Below are 18,990 nucleotides of genomic sequence, written 5' to 3' on the forward strand. Positions count from 1 at the left end.
AAGAATAATATAACTGATGATTAAAATGTTAGTTGCGTCATCTGATAGATGATGTTAATGTAATTAAAAAAAAGGAAAATAAATTTTCCATTAATATTAGTTTTCTCGCATGAAACAGAGTCAATTTAATTTTAATTGTAGAATGTACTAAAACTAAATTTAATAGTTACGATGAAACTAAACCAAAATCAATCTTCTTCTAAAAGATTAAAGATTTCAAAAAAAAAAGAGTTTTTTTCTGTATTTTATAATTTATTTTAAAAATCCAAAAATGTATAACACCAATTGGTTTTTCATTTTCTTTATTTTATCTTTAGGAAAGTGCAACATCATGTAAATATTTTAGGAGGTACAATAAAGGAATGAAAAGTATTTATCTTTCATTTTGAGATATTTAATATTTAAATTGGATTTTTTTAAAATGTAAAGATTTCAGAGGATTTTTCTCTGTATATCTGTATGTATTTTTGTTGCAAATTGTGTCCAAGAATTTTATTGACAAAAAGAAAATAAAAAAGAAACCCCAAAAATTATATTATCTCTTAAAGGTTGAAAGTTCTAATAAAATATAACTGATATATTAAAAGTTTTTTTTAGTCTTACCATAAAATCTTTTATTGCGAATCTCTTATCTGCTCGAGGCATTTTTGAATCACATCCAGAATTCCCTGCTGCACCTCTGAAGGACTGATGACATCGACTTTGGGTACGTGAATGAACAGAGTCTTGGAGGGATTGTAATCCAGAGATTTGACATAAATGTAGCCACAGAGATAACTGAAATAAAAGGTTAATTATTTTGGTTTGGGGGCGTTTTTTTTGGAGCATGTGACTCACCGTCCAACGTCCACAGAGGCACAAAAAATGTCTTTATGCTTCTTATTGAGATCTTCGGCTATTTTTTCAACATTGAATGCCGTCTCTAACTTGTCGCAGTTCTGCCCATGTCTACAGAGATCAGCTGAACTACTGGACAAGCAGTTTCCCTCCCAATCTTTGCTGCAGTAGGACGATTTGTAGGCATATTTCTCAAGGCAGACTTTTGAAGCTACTGTATGTACTCCACAGTGAATGACAAGCTACAGAAAATAATTAGGAAGCAATAAACTACTTAGAGGAGCTGTTGATACAATTTTGAAGCTCACCAGAGGATTTTGATCCCAAATCTCAGACACATTTCTATCTACGTCACGATACACTACAGGGATTTCGCGTTTCTGAAGACGATATCGCTGTTCGTGGACTGTGATTTCATCCGGAAGCAGTTTGACAGCCTCCCAGCTCGCGTTACAAGACTCATGGCCAGCAAAGGGCCCAAATCCGGTCACAAAAATGAGGTTCTCAGGACTTTCACTGCCCATCACTGCGCGATAGCCTTCGAGTACTGAAATAGTAGCTGTAGTAGCATTTCTAGGTTCAGCTGGGTTGAGTGACGTTCGGAGTTGTCAGATGGAATGGAATCATTCAACATGGCTCTGAAAATTGTTCTTCCTTGTTGAAATTCCTCCGTGTGGTGTTCAAAAGTGCATAGAATCCGTCACAAATTGTGCTAAAGTGTTTTCCGTGTAGTGTGGCAGAAAGTAAGTGTGACCAGGATGCAGTCAGATAGCGAGGAGAGCTGGATAGCTGCCATTGAGAATCAGTACATGGAAGCAATTGAGTCTGAGCCAAATTTCGAGACTGAACTCATCGCAGAGCGAGATGCTGTTATCAAGAATGTGTGGAGATCCTTCCAGGAGTCAGCTACAGCAGTGGCTCAGCTCTATAAAGGTAAGCTTTTGGCCCATGGAAGGCACAGATGGATTTCTTTTGTGGTCAGAATGAGACACAAGTCAAGGACAAGGCTAAGTTTGTCAGACATTTTGTTTGATTTTTCACTCATAAATACCATCTTTTTGTCCACTTACTCCCATGCTCATCTCCCCAAAATGCTGCATCCTGTATTCTTGGATGGGAATTGATGATTATGCTTCTGGTTGCGTCCGTTTTCACAGATCGAACAAATGGCAACGATTCCGGACTACTCTGGTTGCCATTTCAAACTGCTGCCGGAACGATAACTACACTCTACAAAGGTACTTTTCCTCCTTGGGCCAATTTCCAAGTTGCCAGCTATTTCCTAACATCTTAATCTCTTTCCACAGACTCCACAGAAGGTCTCAGGAGAATTGGCGATGTTGCCGTGCAATGTGGCTACCAAAGACGTAACAAAGAAATCGCTGCCTGGGCCAAGAAGCGCCGAAGAAACATCAGACGCGAAGATCTCCTCTCCTACTTGGCTGGGAAACCACCACCGCCTCTTCATGTATCTCGAGCTTCCCAATTGAGGTGAGTCACACTGCCCTCCCGAATTTCCCAACATCCACACAATCCAACAAATGTCCCTTCCTTTGTTCTCTTTCAGATCATCCCCAAAGCCAGAAGCACACATTAACAATCATCACAATCTAATGCAACATGGTGCAACACCCTTTGTGAGTCCTCAATTGCCTCTGGCCAGCGAGCCTGAGATGCACACGTTCAAAGAAGCCTTAGCAAGAAGATCCAGGTAAGATCCTTTGTCCCCAATTGAGAAATTTTTTATTTTAGAACAATTTTAGAGACACCCTCTCACAGGGTGCTTCCTAAATTATTGCCTTTTCATGCAAATAATAAAATAGTTTATTTTAAATTTCCTTACAACTGGACATTTCTTTCCTTTTTTTCCTGCTAAATATGCTCTAATTATAAAATTAATGCATATTCATTAGCATTGAATAACTATCCAGAATTACACAATTTCTTTAACAGGGTGCTTAAAGTTATTGTCACATGATGGTGTTTGGCTTTCTTTGCGTCAATTTGTTTGCATTATCTTTTTTTGTTGAGAAAATCTGTTTAAATTCTTAAAATAAACAATATTTCTATTTTTTTATTAAGTAAAAAAAAATGGTTGAAATCAGCATTTTGCAAATAATGAATATTAGTTTACAACAGTATAGGGTGGTGCGACCCCTCAAATGCTAATACGGTAGACTCTCACTAAATCGGCTCTTTTTCAATCGGGTGACAAATTTTGTTAACAATTTTCACGTTTAATTATGAAGCTAATTCGCTCAAATTCGCTGTAGTTCTTCCTATTTTATCGTTATTCTTTATAATTGAGCGCTTTTTGTGGAATTTACAAAGGCTTTGACGCTCAATTCTATCGCTAAACCGGATGACATTTTGCCCCATATTCCCGATTGAGAGAGAGTCTACTGTACCCCACATTATGCCTGAATAAATTAATTTGTGCATCTATCACCTTTTTGGATGTTTTAGATCAGGAAAACTTCATACCTTTCTTTCTCAAGCGTTTCGGATATAATCTTTCCCACTCTTTCGTATTCAAAATTAAATTGAACTAAATTGAATTTGGGTTATGATGGCTGCGACACTCCTTTTAGATCAGGAATCTTTTGCACTCTTCTTCTTTTCTTTTTTAAACATCATTGCAAATTTAATTTAGCTCAATCGAATTTTAAGTGAGAAAGAATGAGATAGACTTATGCTAAACGTGTGAGAAAGAAAGGGATGTGAATTTTGATTTCATGAAATTTTCCTGTCTAAAAGGTGTGCCGGAGCCATGATATTCAAAAGAAGAAGAAGAATGTAAAAGAGTGAAATAGACATTTGCAAAATTCGTGAATTTTAATTTCATAAAATTTTCCAAAAAGGTGAGCCTAAGCCAAAAGTTTTGGCATTACTGATTTTTTTTTAAACTTTTTAACGGTATTATTGTAAAGGCTGGGGCAGTTTCAGGTAGCTGAAATCTTTTTTATGGCTCTGGCACACATTTTAGATCAGGATAATTTCAGATAATCTAAATTCACATCACTCTTTCGGACTCTTCTTCTTCTTCTTCTGAACAACCAAATTAATTTAGTTCAATATAATTTTGAGTACAAAAGAATGCAATAGACGTAATGCAAACCATTTGAAAATAAATGGACGGTAATTTGTACTTCATAAAATTTTCCCGATCTAAAAAATGTGCCGGAGGCTTTAACCCTTTAACGACGAGGCACTTTTTACGGACTGAAAATAAACAATAAAAATTAAACTGAGAAACATAATCAATGATAAGTCTTAAATCTAACCTTAAAAAGTCCAACAGAGTCTAATTTGGTGTATTTTGTGCTTCTATGAATGATAGGGACAAAAATTGCCCAAAAATTTAAGTAATTTTTCTGAAAATACCAATGAATAATATTTTTCGCTTTAATGAAAAATATTACGTATGAGTATTGTAGTTTTTATTGCCAAAAGGGTTTTGCTTAAAAAAAAATCTGAAGTATAAAAAAATAAATAAAATCAATTATGAATTTGAGAATTTCAAAATTCGCCATTTTTGGGCTTAAATATTTACTACATAGCAAATAGTTAGAGACTTGCAAAAAATATTCTAGATTCCTTCTCTACTTTACAATTATGTACAGACATAAGAAAAAAATAACTTTAGGTAGTCAGGAAAAATTATTTTCTTTATGGGACACCGGTGTTTCAATCGTACTTAAAGGGTTAACACTTAAAAGTTCAAAATGGCATTTTACGTCAATTCCTTTTTTTATGCCTAACATTTAAAAGCCTTTTGAACATATGTATAGCATTTTCGATTTATAAAATATTGAAAAATCAATTTGATGGTTTGTATTTTTGGATATTGAAATCTTCAGGAACTAGGCTAAATTTCTAGTCTGAAGTTTTACTTACAATTCAGTTTGGCTTACAGTAGAAATCCTCAAATATGAACTCTTCAAATTCAAACGACTGACTGTGAATTCACAAAGATTTTTTAGAGGTTACAGGGGCTTGAAAAATTATGTACATTTGTATTATATAAATTACATAAACGTATTATATAAATTATGAATATTTGGCAACCTTTCGGAGCTATTGTTTTTAGAAATACCCTTGAGTTACTACCTTGTTTCACAAAAAATTGAACAAAATTAATATATTTTGTGCCCCTTTAAACAAAATGACGTAAGCAATCAATAAGAGTAAAATTTTGAAAAATATTTCTAAGAACGAAAATTAGTAACATCATCTGAAAATTTATTAAATTCTCTTTCTAAGTACATTAAAATCTCAAGATTGCAAAAAAAAAAAGTGAGTTAACCCCTTGTAATTTCCAAGGAGCGATATGTTACGACCGTTACGACGTTCCAGTAATTTATTCGATAGAAGTCTCCTACGCTTATGCAAATTTTCTGGGTGCATAATGCCATTTCGCACAGTTTTCTTCGGTCCCGAAAATGTACATAATCCCGGGACCCCCTGTATATGAAGAAAAGTCTAGTCCTAGTTCTAGAATTAAGAACCATTCTTCTTTACTGCTTTCTGGATATTATCCTTCAAAGAAAAGGAAATACGGCACAATGAAACACTTGAACTTGCCTTGAAACACTTTAATTCAAAGTACAAAATCTCACATGAATGTGTTTTTTGTTATTTACTTAATAATAATTTTGTTTAAATAGTGTTCATATTTGAGAAACTTGACTAGTTTATCCGATAAATAAATTTCAATTTTAGTTTACATATTCTTCTTAATTATTCTAAGTAAGAAAAAATCACTGACAATTTCAGGGGTCCTGAGCTTTATGCGTTCGTTACCGGAGAAGTAGCCCGCCACTGTAAACGTCCGGCAAGTCCTTCACTAGATGTCAATATGGAAGTTCAATCCTTAAGCAGTAAACGACAGCGTTTCTTGTAGGGTTTTAGAAGAGAGTGAGGAGATACACTCCACACCACAAAAGGTAACATTAAAAGAAACTTTTTCTCCAAAATTTTTCAAATTCAAAAAGTATATGATAGAGAAAAGTCAAAAGAAAAAAAAAACATCAACACAATTAAACTCTAAAAAAGAATATTAAAACAAAAAGAAACAAATTCACTACACTGAATCGAAAATTCAATTCTTTAAAAAAAGAAAACATTTAGAAATGAAGGAAGGAAGCTAAAAGTTGGATAAATTATCGTAATAATTATCTGTATAAGATTCCAATATTATTTATCAAAAAAAAAAAATAATATTCTTGTACACCTTTTCCTCAAACTGTAAATTTGGCAATATGAGTTTTTTTTGTCCTGGAGATTTTTTTTAAAACTTGTTATTGTGATTTTTCTCTGTTGATTCTTATTTCTCCTGCAGTTAATCACTTTTCCTCTTCACTTAAAAAAAAAGGATAAATGAAATAGCGCAGAAAGGATGAGTGACAAAAGAAAACGATAACGCAATAATCTTAATATCGAGATATGCCTTTTTACAATTTTCTACTAGATTTCAGAGAAGAAAAAAACAAATTGAAAGCGTTAATGAGCATTATGCAAGTTGCATCTCATAGCCAAATAATGCAAAAAGTACATTGATATCAAAGGGTATATAATTTTAAGTGAAAACAAATTGCATAATTTTTTTAGGCAGCAAATATTTTTGGAACATTATTTCTCAGATTTTCTCATTTTCTTGTGCAAGAAAAAAAAACCTAGATTCATGAGCGTAATTTGAAGGAATAGACTATGTGTCTTGTCTTTTCTCTTTCATAGTCCAAAAACGATCAATATATTGTAAATTACAAAAAATCACGTCATTTTTGCCAATTTATTTATGCTGCATTAAATTTTATGAATTGCATGAGAAATTGTTTCTCTGGCATGGTAAACGTCAATAATTGTGAGAGAATATATGCACAATTTTATCAACAATGAGCATCACAAAGAACATAAATGTTCATGAATCTAGACAATTGATAAATTATGTTGAAAATAGGAAAAATGAAGGTATTTCAGTAATGCAAATTTTAAACTACAGGATGTGCCAAAATTATCCATAATTTTCCTTTCGATAAGTTAAATAAAAAGAACACTGCTTTTCTAAAAGACTCCCAATCCATGTGAGCTATTTTTATTTAAAAAATCAGTCATTTCGCTTATTGTCGAAAGGGCATACATTATATAAGTCTAACCACAATATTCATTTGGATCTGATTAAAATAGCCAATAATCATTTTACAAAATTTTTACTCATAAAATTTGTCAAAAGTTTGTGCAAATAGGAACTTCATGAAATTCAACGAACCAGGAGTTTAAATTATCTTCCAACTCCATTCTTATTCGTAAAAAATTCGACGGGATCTCGTATTTTCCATTTGCCATTTTGAGCAAAAATTTTGAATGATTTTCCGCGAAGCGAAAAAATAATAGCAAAATGTATTTCCGTTTCTGTCGGGCTATTTTTTCAAGCAATTGAAAGACTAAAGTAACTAAAAATCCATTTCCGACAGCAATTTAAATATCAATTGTCCAGCAATAAATCATCTAAAATCACTCAGTTTGCGTATGATGTATGATACCATGGTAAGGAGTGGGTTAATAGTGTTTTCAAACTTGCTATTTGTCATCAACATGCAATATTTGAAAATTAATATTTATTGATCATTTTGCCCATTTACTACTAAATCCCAGCGAGAGCTAAATGCTAACCGATTTCAATTCAGCTTAAAACAGATTTATTTTTAGCTGAATTCTGCTAACCTTAAAATTTTACTTCCGAGGCAGCGTGATTTCCATATATTTGGTTAACACTTTGTTCGAGAACTCCTGACCAGAAAGCATATTTTTGCTGATCGACTCAGCAAAAAATTGCTGAAAACTCTGCTTTTTTCAGCTAACTGTGCTCGCTGGCATCTGCTGCAGTCAAATATTAATGACAAAAGCCATTTGGTTTTTGGTCTATTATTTAGATCTCAGAAAATTTATCTACTCTCTTCACCAAAAGAAAGCCATTTAAAAATTTTCTGTCTATAAAATAGTGATACTAATGCCACTTAGTGTTTTAAATGCTTATGTTGCAGTGCAAGAAAGACGACTAGGTACACTGAGAAAAAAAGAGGGTGCGATTAACATTTTTTCCTCAGAAATTTAACGCTTTCTAGATGTAAAAATATATCAACATTTTTTAAAGTTAATTTTACACCTTTTTAAGGGTAAAATTAACATGAAAAAGGGTACCTTTAACCCCTAATACACCTAAAAAGGGTAATATTTACACCGATTTTGGATCAATACTGCAGGGTGAAAATAATAGTTCCGGAATGTTATTTTAACTTTTTCGGATTTCTCTCAGTGTAGGTTCAAAAAATACCTGCGAATCAGCTTAAAATCGAATTTGCATGCATTTCAAGTTGGCTCACCTTAAGAATCTTACCTACAATAAGCTGCTCTAGACTTATCACTCATTTTTTTTAAACACGCAAATATAATTTTTCAATACTATTTTTACCAATGATTGATTTTCTAAGCACATCCTGGCCCCATCACAGTTAAATCCTTAGGAAAAAAATGAGGAAAAGAGAAATAAATGATGCAAAAATTTACTGCCTAATTAAATGCAATAGTGTTGAGTTTACTATTTTCTCGATTTTTTTTTGAATAATTATAATATCGCATTACATTTAAGATAAATAATTGTTGTGTATTTTTTTAACTTAAATACAAGACACATTTTCTTTGGGAGTTTTTTGTAAATTAATTTATACATTTAAATTAAAAAGTATAAAATGGATAAAAAAAAATTAGTGTTAGGATTTGACATTATACATTGCAGAAGAATTTTAAAATGGAAATGAGCTGAAAAAATTGTAAAACTCAACAATAAGTGAAAACAACAACAACAATTGTATCAAAAGAGAATAAAAAGTCGTATGTTTTAAGTCTCGAAAAGCCTTTGGGCAAAAATTTTATTTATAGTAAGTTCTACAAGTTGAGTGTAATGTTGCTCAATTTTTTGGAGAGGCCGATGTTTACACAAATTCCTTATCACTGGAGAGTGGCCAATTTGAAGCACATACTGCAATTTGATAAGAAAGTGTCTGACTGGCTCCTAATCTTCGGATTTGGACAAAAAAATGCGGTGAACTTGTGTTGTGAGTAAAATAATTTTTCTATGGAATTTCTGGATGAAAAAAAGGGAACATCCACTGGGATTAATCTCGGAGAACAAGTGGTAGGACAAAAAGCGGTTCATTGTTTTTGGGATTGTCCGAATAGAGAGTCCAAGTGCGTGCGATACAGTCAAAAATCCCCGTGGCGATGGTTTTGATGGGATCATCGCGTCTTGCACGGTAAACGGGATGGACCTTGTGTGAATCATCGCCCAGCATCTTTATGACATCATCCCTGTTCTTTGGCTCTCCCAACTTCTTCAACACTGCCATACGTGCCACACTCGAATCTATGATCAGACCAGTGACTTCCGGTACAGGAAGACGCAAGTACTTGTTGCAGTGCGACAAATACTCCCCTGTACTGGCCGTTTTCACATCCACATAACTCTCGTTGTTTTCAGAAGGACCCATTTCGATGTTGTGAAAAACTCTGGGTCCTTCTTGCCGGAGGAAGGTCATATTGATGGAGCATGCATCAGCAGCACCGACTCCGGTGTCTCTGATGATGTGCTGAGCCTGGACAAAGGTGTCTGCAGTCAAAAGGGCTCGTGTGATGAAGTGACGAGGAGTCTTTCCGCTGTAGAGTGTATCTGCACTGATTGTGTTGATGGTAAAGATCAGTCCGTGGTGATTGTAGCCCATGGTGTAGCCTGGAAGATGGCCAGCGTAGCAGAGGGATGTGAAATGCTCCTCCTTCACTCGGTACTTCCCTTGAGGCTCATCACAGACAATGTGAGCTGACACCAGATAAAAGAAATTCATAACTTCCGGAAGAGTGTCTTCATTGTGGCCTATTATCTCCTGATCAGGAAACAAATCGAAAATTTCAAATTGGAAATAATGAAATTTGTTATTTAAAATACAGTTCACGAAAAAGAAAATTCAATTATTCCTTTTATTTAAGAGGAAACAATGTTTTCTAAATTGTCTTTCAAAAAAAACGAGATTATTTTTTAAATAATTAAAAAAAACAATTTATGACATTTTTTTACCGATTTGTAAAGCATTCACAGACTTTAAAATAAATCTTCCATCACAATTTCTGTTCTTGTTTCAATAAGTTCAGCAAGCAGAAGATTGATTCAACTCAAAGACCCATTTGACTCATTTTCGGCATTAGAGGCACTCAAAGAATTTAAGTTGTTGAAAAAAAAACCTTTTTGGTCATGTCTTAAATACTCAGAACATTCCAACTCGATATCTTTATCAATTTGTCCGCAGGAAATAGATTAGAAGGATTTCTGTAATTTTTTTCTGTGCGTGTAAAATTTCTAAATTCTTGCACGAAGGGTTCTCAAAAAAAAGTTTCTTTAACAAATTATACTCATTAACTCTTTCGCGTCCCACTTTTATTCAGCAGATGAATTCATGTAAAATTGAGTTTTTCCTAATGCTTTATGATTAAATATAATAATTCAGATAGGGAAAAAATTTCCATTGTGTGAAAGCTCGGAAAAACCCCGGGTCATATATGACCCTGTTGTCCTCAAGGGAAGTGTACATACCATTTTCAAAATCTATATCACGGGCTTTTTAAGAGTTTTTTTTTGCTTTAAGTTATTAATTTGGCCAAAACCATGACAAACTGGATTGTCTTGATGAGCACTGTACTCCTGGTGTTCAAGGAATCTTCCTGGTAATCCCTTGAACAGTCACTGTCACAATATTTTGAGTGATATTTGGCAAAAATAAACTTATTCACATATTTATTCACACATAATACAATTACGCAATATGAGACGCTTACAGAATACTCTAAAATATTGCAAAATATGTTATAATTCATCAGATATAAGATGAAATGTCCAGGAGCAAGATGTCCCACCTGCATTTCACAAAGAAAAACAATGTCCCAATTACATTTCGCTGTAGGTTTGGGACGAAAACTCTGTTACTCTTGGGGACAATAGGATCATATATGACCCGGAAAATTCTACAAGCTTTTTTGGAAAATTGAGACTAGTTTATTATATCAAAATATGCAATATACAATCTTTGAATATTCTATTTTGTGTTTCTAAAGAACTTTTTGCTGAATAAAAAATTAATATAAAAAATTTTGAAAAAGAAAAGTCATTTCACAAAGTTCGAAATTAGTGATTTTTGATCTCAAATATTTTCTTTTCCTGAATATTTGGAGTCTTGAGAAAATTAGCCAAGAATCTTACATCGTTCTATTATGATGTCGTGCACAAACCGATAGATTTCAATTAATGTAAATAGTCAAAAAAAATGTTTTTTTTTTCGGGTCATATATGACCCTAATGACGCGAAAGAGTTAAGTCCCTCTAACAATTATCCTTGTGCCATCTTTGTGGATTAACCCTGATTCCAGAAGTAGTTTTCGACATAAATGGTTTTGGATGACCATACTTAGCCTGAACGGATCAAATGTACCATATTCCGAAAGCTTATGAACCAAGCCTTCTAATAATAGTTCAAGGGTCCAATTATCTTCATCAGGAGCTGAGACCACTCCAAACTTTAGATCTGTTCTACTAACAGATTATGATCTCATTCAATATAAATATGTACACAACTGAGTATTATGTACAATCAAAAACTTAAGACGATTTTATAAAAAGTTTTAAAGAAGGTCTTGAAATCCCAGCGCAGCGTGTAAATATCTTTCTCTTGAACTTGAACTCACCTGCCCTGGTTGATTGACACAGATGCTGGTGCATCCAATAGGTTGGTCAACACTATTCCTCCCCGCCACAGCTTTGGGCGTAATATCGTCCATATGTAGAAGGAAGAGCTAGTTAGAAAAAGAAAACCACCCGCAAGTTAAATGCATGTTTACATTCAATTTAATTAATATGGTGGAATTGCATTTGAATCGCGTGTCAGTCCGCATGACCTTCCTCTTCTCTCAGCCACCAATAAATTGGATTTGCCAAAGAACAAGAAGAGAATTGGAAAAAGACAACAGAATTAGGTGACACGTGTGATGCAACTGAGAGCAGTTTTAGAATGGTACTAAATGGTGACAATATTGCACAATTTTTCGACTCACCTTGTGAAATTCCACCTGAGCTCCATCAGCCGTTCCTTCCAACTCCCGGATATACTGGGGAAAGGAACGCCGTACAGACTCCAGTGTTTCATTGTACACCTGGCGCCCTTCATTGGTATTGTACATAGGCAGGTAAGTAGAATTCAAGGGTTCTGATAGCGTTAGGAATTCTCTGATTAAGGCGGCAAAGGTACGACCCTCAAATACAACAGAAAAAATTATTCTAAAAAATTGCAGAAAAGATAAATAGAATGAAGAAAATTTCCTTTTTTTAAGAAACCCTTTTATATTCTTTAATGCCTTAGTTATGAATTAACTAAAATTAAATATTTGGAATAAATAATAAAAACTAAGTTTTTTTTTAAATATACCAATAACCTTTTAAGTCCTATTACCTATTAAGTATTTAATGAGTTGAACAAATTACACAAATGTGTTTATCACATCCTAAATTTCTTTCGCAATTTGTTACCCGATTTTTTACACAAACGAATCTTTATTCACATCAAATTAAATAGTATTTAATTCACACAAAACATTTTAATCCCATTGTCTCATCTGATTGGCTAAAACTTTGAATAATCTCTAAAAAAAACTAAAAATTAATAAATATTAATATTTTGTTTATTTTTTCTTTCTTTTAAATTTCTTCAATTTTTTTTAAAATTTAATTTTCCTTTTTGAATTCGAAGTCCTCAATTTTGAGTCTCTTGCAAATGATGTATACGTCTTCAGGAAACTATCTTCACTACATTTCCTATTTCTTATTACTGAAGTTATATTATTTAAGCATATGCTTCAGTCGAGATGAAATTTTACAATGAAAAAGAGTAATAGGTTCATCGAAAAGTTCATCGACATCTTGTCGAAGTTATTTAATTCGGCTTAACTTATTTATTTAGAGTTGCTTCAGCTTTGTGAATTTTCTCTTAGTAAGTAATACACTTACGTTTGTGTCTCTTTAATCATATTTTTAATTATTAATTCTTAAACTTTTTTTCGTAACTAAAAAAGTTTCTTCTTAAGCTGTTCTAAAATAGCTTACCCATCCTTGGTATCCAAGACGGTTTCTTGTTTGATTTTTCAAAAATAACGTATAGATTCATCACATTTGCGATCAGCAATTAATCAAAATTTCTCATTAAACAACTAAAATTTCAAGATTAGATTTTTTTCCTTATTCGCATTCGGTAAATCTCACAACGATCTGTGTGGTCTAATATTAGATTTTCAATGGCATTTCTTATCATGCCCTGTAATCGTTTCACCAAAACTGCCTAAGCATGAAATTTCAGAGTATCAATCACATGTGAAGCTAGCAATGGTATGGTGCTTATATACATAAACTTTAGCGCCAGACTGCCTAATTCTTGCAATTTGAAATATAGTCACGAAATTCACAATTTGACCATTTCATCAAACAATTTCAATTCAGAGATGATCACTCTTTTATTATGCATAAATTTATTAGAGGCAAAATAATTTTCTATACTGTGCAAAGATCTTAGGGTATAATTCTGTAAAACAGAAGCTAAATCAGTGGACAAGTGAGACAATTGAAAGATTAATGGGCAGATTTGTGGCATTAATCCTTCAATGCACATTAAGATTGAGCTATAATGTCGGAACTCCATTCATCAAAATTCGTGACTCAATGGTAACTAATGATTATCGATCACTGATCTTGTCACTGATCAATTGTGTGCGTATTTGCAAACAAAGTGTTAAGGTGCTATAACATTATAAATTTCTCATCGCCGGCAGAGAATTTAGAAGCAATTTAACTTAAGGAAATTTTGTTGATGTTATTATTTTTAAATTTAAAATTCAATTGGAGATGATTAATTGTGCCATTGACTTTGCTGCACTTGCAACTTGACAAGAACATTCACTTTTCTTGGAAAAACATTGCATTGTGTGCAAGAAAACAGTAGAATCGTGCTGAAAATATTGAAACAATAAAGAAAACATTTTGTCCTAATAAATAATGCACCCAGAGAAGAAGAAAATATTATTATTGTGTCCCTTGAATTTACCGAATTATAAATGCTGTCACTTGAAACAAAATAAATAAATTCAATTCAAATTATATTATATAAATTTTCTGTCCATTTAAACTTTAACTTAGTAACAAAAGAAAATGCCAAAGCTATGACAAAATTTATCACAAAATTTAAAATTATCAGCATAAATTAATGTTAAGAACAAAGGATTTCTTCAGCGTGAAAAACAAATGTAAAAAAAAATCATGCAATAGTACTTAAGGGAGGGTGAGGTAGTTCACGGAATCATTTTCAAAAATATAGGGTGGCGACATTACTTGTGGCCACTGTTTTTACTTATGGCCTCCCCACAAAAAAATGTACAATGTCAAAAAATGATTTCGGAAAACCTCAAAATTAAAAATATTTGATGCGTTTTAATAGCAAATCACATTTTTTTTGGTTTTCGGAATCATTTTCTGACAAAAATTGCGACATGGCCACAAGTAATGCCGCCACCCTACTCTTTTGGGACAATTTTATCTATGAATAATTTTACTGTAGGGGAAAACTATATTAATTATTTAATTTCCAAATATATACGCATAAGGGAAATTGGGGTAGAATTAGCTAGTAAATAAAATTTTTCCCTGCTTATAATTTATGAAAAACATATTTGAATCCAATTGATAAATATCTCAAAGAATAGGGACGGAGTTAATTATATTCTGAATAAATATATTAATTATCTCAATATTTTTCCTAAAGAGAACTACAGTACCCCACTGCTGTCTAATACTATCCGTGGCTAATTATGCCCCAGTTTCCCTTAAATACTTCTACAAATTCCATGTCATTTTAAAACACGTTTTAAGCCAGGGATATTTTAAAATATTAGCGTAAAGTAAGAATAAATCTTATTCTATTTATTTATGCAAAATGTTGATACCCATCACGTTGTCTGACTAGCTAAAGCTCTGAATGCTTTTAAAACTTTAGTTAATAATAAAATACGATAGGATTAAAATATTTTATAATATTTTTTAATATATAAATACTACTAGGGTGCATTTCGGTAATTTCACAATTTCTTCATTGTCTCAGATGATAAAAGATTAAGAAGAAGTGCTCTTGGATTGGTCTCTTTAATTGGACTTATACCTTCTCGTGGATTTTTTATTTGTAAGTTCTAAATTAAATTCTTTTCAAAGTTACCCCATTGTTCCCTTTGAGCCGTCACAAAATTTTCCATCTTTTTGGATACAATCAGGTTCAATGTTTCCTACAATATTTCTCCTTTACTTTGGTTATAAATGTTATAGACGAGAGGTGTGCAAAAACCATTGAAACCGAATTAACGTCAAAATAAGTTTGTTATAGTAGCGTTTTTACCATATTGACGTACATGTTCTTGCACGCCTCTGTTATAGACTATATTTTTATCTAATAGTTTTTTATTTATCTTTCATTAATGTTCTTTTTCTCTACGTTTTATAGGAACTGTTTAGTAACTTAACTGTGTTATCACACTTGCACATTAAAATTTTAATATGATTCACATTAATTGTCGCTGGTGAGAGTCCAAATGTGTAATTTGTGTGTTTGAATCATTTTATATTCAAAATTTGATCTATTTGTTGATAAAAAGGTAGACTTGGTCCGCAAAATTTGATATAAATTGATTTATAGCATTAATGCGGAAAATTAATGCGATTTTCTCTTTAATTTTTTAATGTGAAAAATATTTATGCTTTAGGTAAATTTAAACTTATTTTTGCAGGCCAAGTCCACTTCTTTATCAATAAATAGAAAAACCCCAAATATTAAGTGACTTAAAGACACAAATAACATATTTAGACGCTCACAAATGACAATTAATGTGATTCACATTAAAATTTTAATGTGCAAATGTGATAACGCCGTAAACTCTGTTAGGCAAAAATAATTCAAATGAATTTCTTTTCACGTAAAATTCTGTAAAAATATATTAAATGGACCAAATAAATCTCATTTGATTAATGATTTTACCAATGATTTGACAATTTTTTTCTAAAAATTTTTAATAAATTTTTGATGAACTTTCACTTTTTTTTAGAGCAAACAAACTATGTAAATGAACGGAAGTTTATGTCTCTAGAAGCGATTTAATGGAAATTCAACAAGTTGCCATTGTACTTGCTCCATTAGATCTTTTCTAGATTCTAGAAAAAATAGTAATCACTATATAATTCACATTTTCACATTCACTATAACCTTTCACATATCCAATACTTCAGAAAAATTTCAAAACTCATTTTTTTCTTTCTTTCTTGCTTTTCCTTTTAATTGTATTTTCAACTAAATATTTTAACTAAATTTTAGCTAAATTTTCTGTTCTAAATCTTTGTATTTAGATATAAAAAAAATCTGATAGCATGATATTTCATATGCAGATAACAAAACTCATTAACGAATTACTAATTATTAATAAAATTATCTCATTTGGAAAATTGTTAAATTCATGAGACTTCTATTCACTTAGCTGTATATCACTTCCGAGTACATAATACTCTCCCTTGAGTACCACCTGTTTCAAACATCTTGTGATTTCTTTTGTAATAGAAATTAAACAGAGGTACTACATTAAATATTTAAAAAAAATGTATTGAAGGTTAGAGAATTTATTCTTATAAAAAAAATTTGCTCTACAGATACGTTTAATTTACTTTTGATAAGAATATATTTATTATTATATATGACATAAAAGCACAGAAAGCACAAGGCAGCAAATTAGCACCTAATTTATGAAGATCTTGCCTAAAATCTTCAGAGTAAAGGTGCGAGAATGTTAAAGAGAATTAATGGATTAATTTACAATGAGGTGAAGGAATTTTTTAAAAATATATTCTACGTGCTTTGGATTACTTAAAAGGTGGAAAAAACAATTAATAAAGGACATTGATAATATTTATGACCTCCTTACTATTTTTAAAAGGCTTTTATGTGCCCTCAAAAGCAAGTCGCCCTGGAGACACCTTGTGTGGAAACATGGAAAATAAGGAAAAGCCACTCACCACATCGAATCCTACTTCATAGTGCGTTCCTCGAGTATAAAGTATTGGAATGGCTTGATGCCTCTTCAGGACACTCACGGAAGGAGACATTTTTATCAAATCAAACTTTTAGAGAACTTTCACGATTTTTCACGGAAAAAATTGTTTAAAGAAAAATAGGCACGATTGCTGAGACACTGTAAATCTCACTCATAGGCACAGAAATTATCGTGGAAAAGCATGAAGAGGCACTTGGATTGAAGTGGCTGGACTTGTGGCCACTTGGACGTTTTATTGGGCACTGGAGAGCGAGGGAAATGCGACGGAGCTTTTTGGGGCCGCTCGTGGTGATCGATTTGTGCGCGAGAGAGAAGGAGATGGCGAGTGTCCGTGAGACACGTGATGAATTTTCCACCGAACAGTAAAATGCCTTATCTATTTGCTGTGCAAAAATATTTGAGTGCCTCCGGAGAGACTCGACAAGTCTCCGGAGAAGCGCCTGATAAGATAGGGAGTGCACCATCAATGACTCCAGAGAAGATTCACTGAAGTTTAGCAACAAAACGCATTTTCTTTCTCCCTGGGCTCTCTTAACTTAAGAGAATACCCGATCGATATCGATGAAACCTTCAGAATAGGCCGTAAAAGAATTTTCAAGTTTAAACAAACACTCAAAAATCAATCCCTCCAAATTGGATTAATGACTTCTCCCGGACATTTCTAAGATTTCTCAAGGCAATATAAATTTAATGCAAATAATTGCTCTCTCTCACCCATAAAAATGCGTAATTAAAAGACAAAAAAAAAGCGCTCAGATACATTATTGGACTCTGTAGGAACCACAAGAGATTATTTCAATTGTCCCTCGATAACTTCAATTTCTAGGTCAAGCTCATGCTGTCCAAAAAACAATGTGAACTTCCTCTGCCAAAAATTATTTGTTTAGAGGGCCCCTTTTCGTGACCCACTAATTTTGTCTCTGGTTCTTTTCCTTCCGACACTCATGTGGTCAGCGCTCTCCGCATTTTAACCCCACAAAGTTTGGCAAAACAGGAAAGCTCTCAGAAGTTGACAGGCTTGTGGTAAAAATAATGCATCATATTCCAAGAGAATTAGGCATTGAAATATTTTATAGTCCATAAACTGGCATTTTATGACAGTTTCAAATTGGCACATTATTATACAATCTTTGTAAATGAAAAACATTGAAAATAACAAAGATAGGGGAAGGCTTTCAGGCTTCGCACACTTTCTGGCTTCGAACACTTCATTTTTTTCCAAATTCGTTTAATAAATCTGTCCTAAATCAGTCAAATATTTCCTGAAAAAATAGGTCAGATTCATTAAAAGAATATGGGAATACTATGAAGTGTTTGAAGCCAGAGTGTGTGCGAAACTTGAAAGCCTTCCCCTAGAAGATCTGAATTTAAAGCATTTTAAGAAGTTTTGTAGAAAACAAAAATTAGTTCTCAGGTTTTCACTAAGGAAATCACATAGAGCGTCTCAGTTTTATGCCCACAGACTTACGGCTTAAGCCGAGAGACGGCTTAGTGGAAAACTGATGTGAATGTAATCTAATCTGTAAGACTAATCGATTCCTACCGACTAACCGGGTCTAAAGTCCCTGCCGTTATTATGAATCCCCAAAGACTGATTGAGTACTAGCAATTTTCGTCAAAAATTGCCTTTTTAAAAAATTCTGACCTTTCTGCCTACAATGACAGGGGAAATTTTCTTTAAAAAGTCATATTTTTAAAGAAATTGCTCCTAGTGTGTAGAGGCCATTAGGGCTAACCCTTTGAGTGGAAGGTGAATTGTGTACATCTTTAAGAAAGCCTATTAGTGAACATGCCTTCCGATGAGCATAAGACTTTAGGCAGAGAGCATAGAGAGCGTATGTGCTTTACGCTCATGCATAAGGCCATTAGGTCCATAAATTCGTAGATTTCAACAAAAAAATAGAAAAGTATTTCATACAAAAATCTAGA

General features: G+C 32.8%; 3 protein-coding genes across 4 annotated transcripts; 1 reads left to right on the forward strand and 2 right to left on the reverse strand.

Moving 5' to 3' along the window:
* Window positions 1–231: 231 nt before the first annotated feature.
* Window positions 232–1,364, reverse strand: LOC129808104 (pyroglutamyl-peptidase 1). Its single transcript, XM_055857818.1, has 3 exons — window positions 1,146–1,364; window positions 838–1,079; window positions 232–777 (listed from the first exon to the last, which is right to left on the reverse strand). The coding sequence occupies exons 1-3, from the start codon at window positions 1,359–1,361 to the stop codon at window positions 615–617; spliced, it is 621 nt and encodes a 206-aa protein (XP_055713793.1). The 5' UTR covers window positions 1,362–1,364; the 3' UTR covers window positions 232–614.
* Window positions 1,365–1,595: 231 nt separating this feature from the next.
* LOC129808102 (HUWE1-associated protein modifying stress responses) lies at window positions 1,596–8,748 on the forward strand. Of its 2 annotated transcripts, XM_055857815.1 has the most exons (6): window positions 1,596–1,770; window positions 1,995–2,075; window positions 2,145–2,328; window positions 2,405–2,548; window positions 5,614–5,783; window positions 6,179–8,748. In XM_055857815.1, the coding sequence occupies exons 1-5, from the start codon at window positions 1,596–1,598 to the stop codon at window positions 5,738–5,740; spliced, it is 711 nt and encodes a 236-aa protein (XP_055713790.1). In that variant the 3' UTR covers window positions 5,741–5,783; window positions 6,179–8,748. The 2 variants fall into 2 exon arrangements, with proteins under 2 accessions (XP_055713790.1, XP_055713789.1); XM_055857814.1 differs by having other exon boundaries at window positions 5,614–8,748.
* On the reverse strand, window positions 8,733–17,561 carry LOC129808099 (beta-alanyl-dopamine/carcinine hydrolase). The gene is made up of 4 exons (XM_055857810.1): window positions 17,024–17,561; window positions 11,989–12,186; window positions 11,623–11,730; window positions 8,733–9,773 (listed from the first exon to the last, which is right to left on the reverse strand). Exons 1-4 carry the CDS (start codon window positions 17,111–17,113, stop codon window positions 9,012–9,014), a joined length of 1,158 nt encoding a protein of 385 aa, XP_055713785.1. The 5' UTR covers window positions 17,114–17,561; the 3' UTR covers window positions 8,733–9,011.
* Window positions 17,562–18,990: the final 1,429 nt, after the last annotated feature.

This window comes from Phlebotomus papatasi, chromosome 3 (assembly GCF_024763615.1).
Source record: "Phlebotomus papatasi isolate M1 chromosome 3, Ppap_2.1, whole genome shotgun sequence".
In the NCBI taxonomy this organism is placed as follows: domain Eukaryota; kingdom Metazoa; phylum Arthropoda; class Insecta; order Diptera; family Psychodidae; genus Phlebotomus; species Phlebotomus papatasi.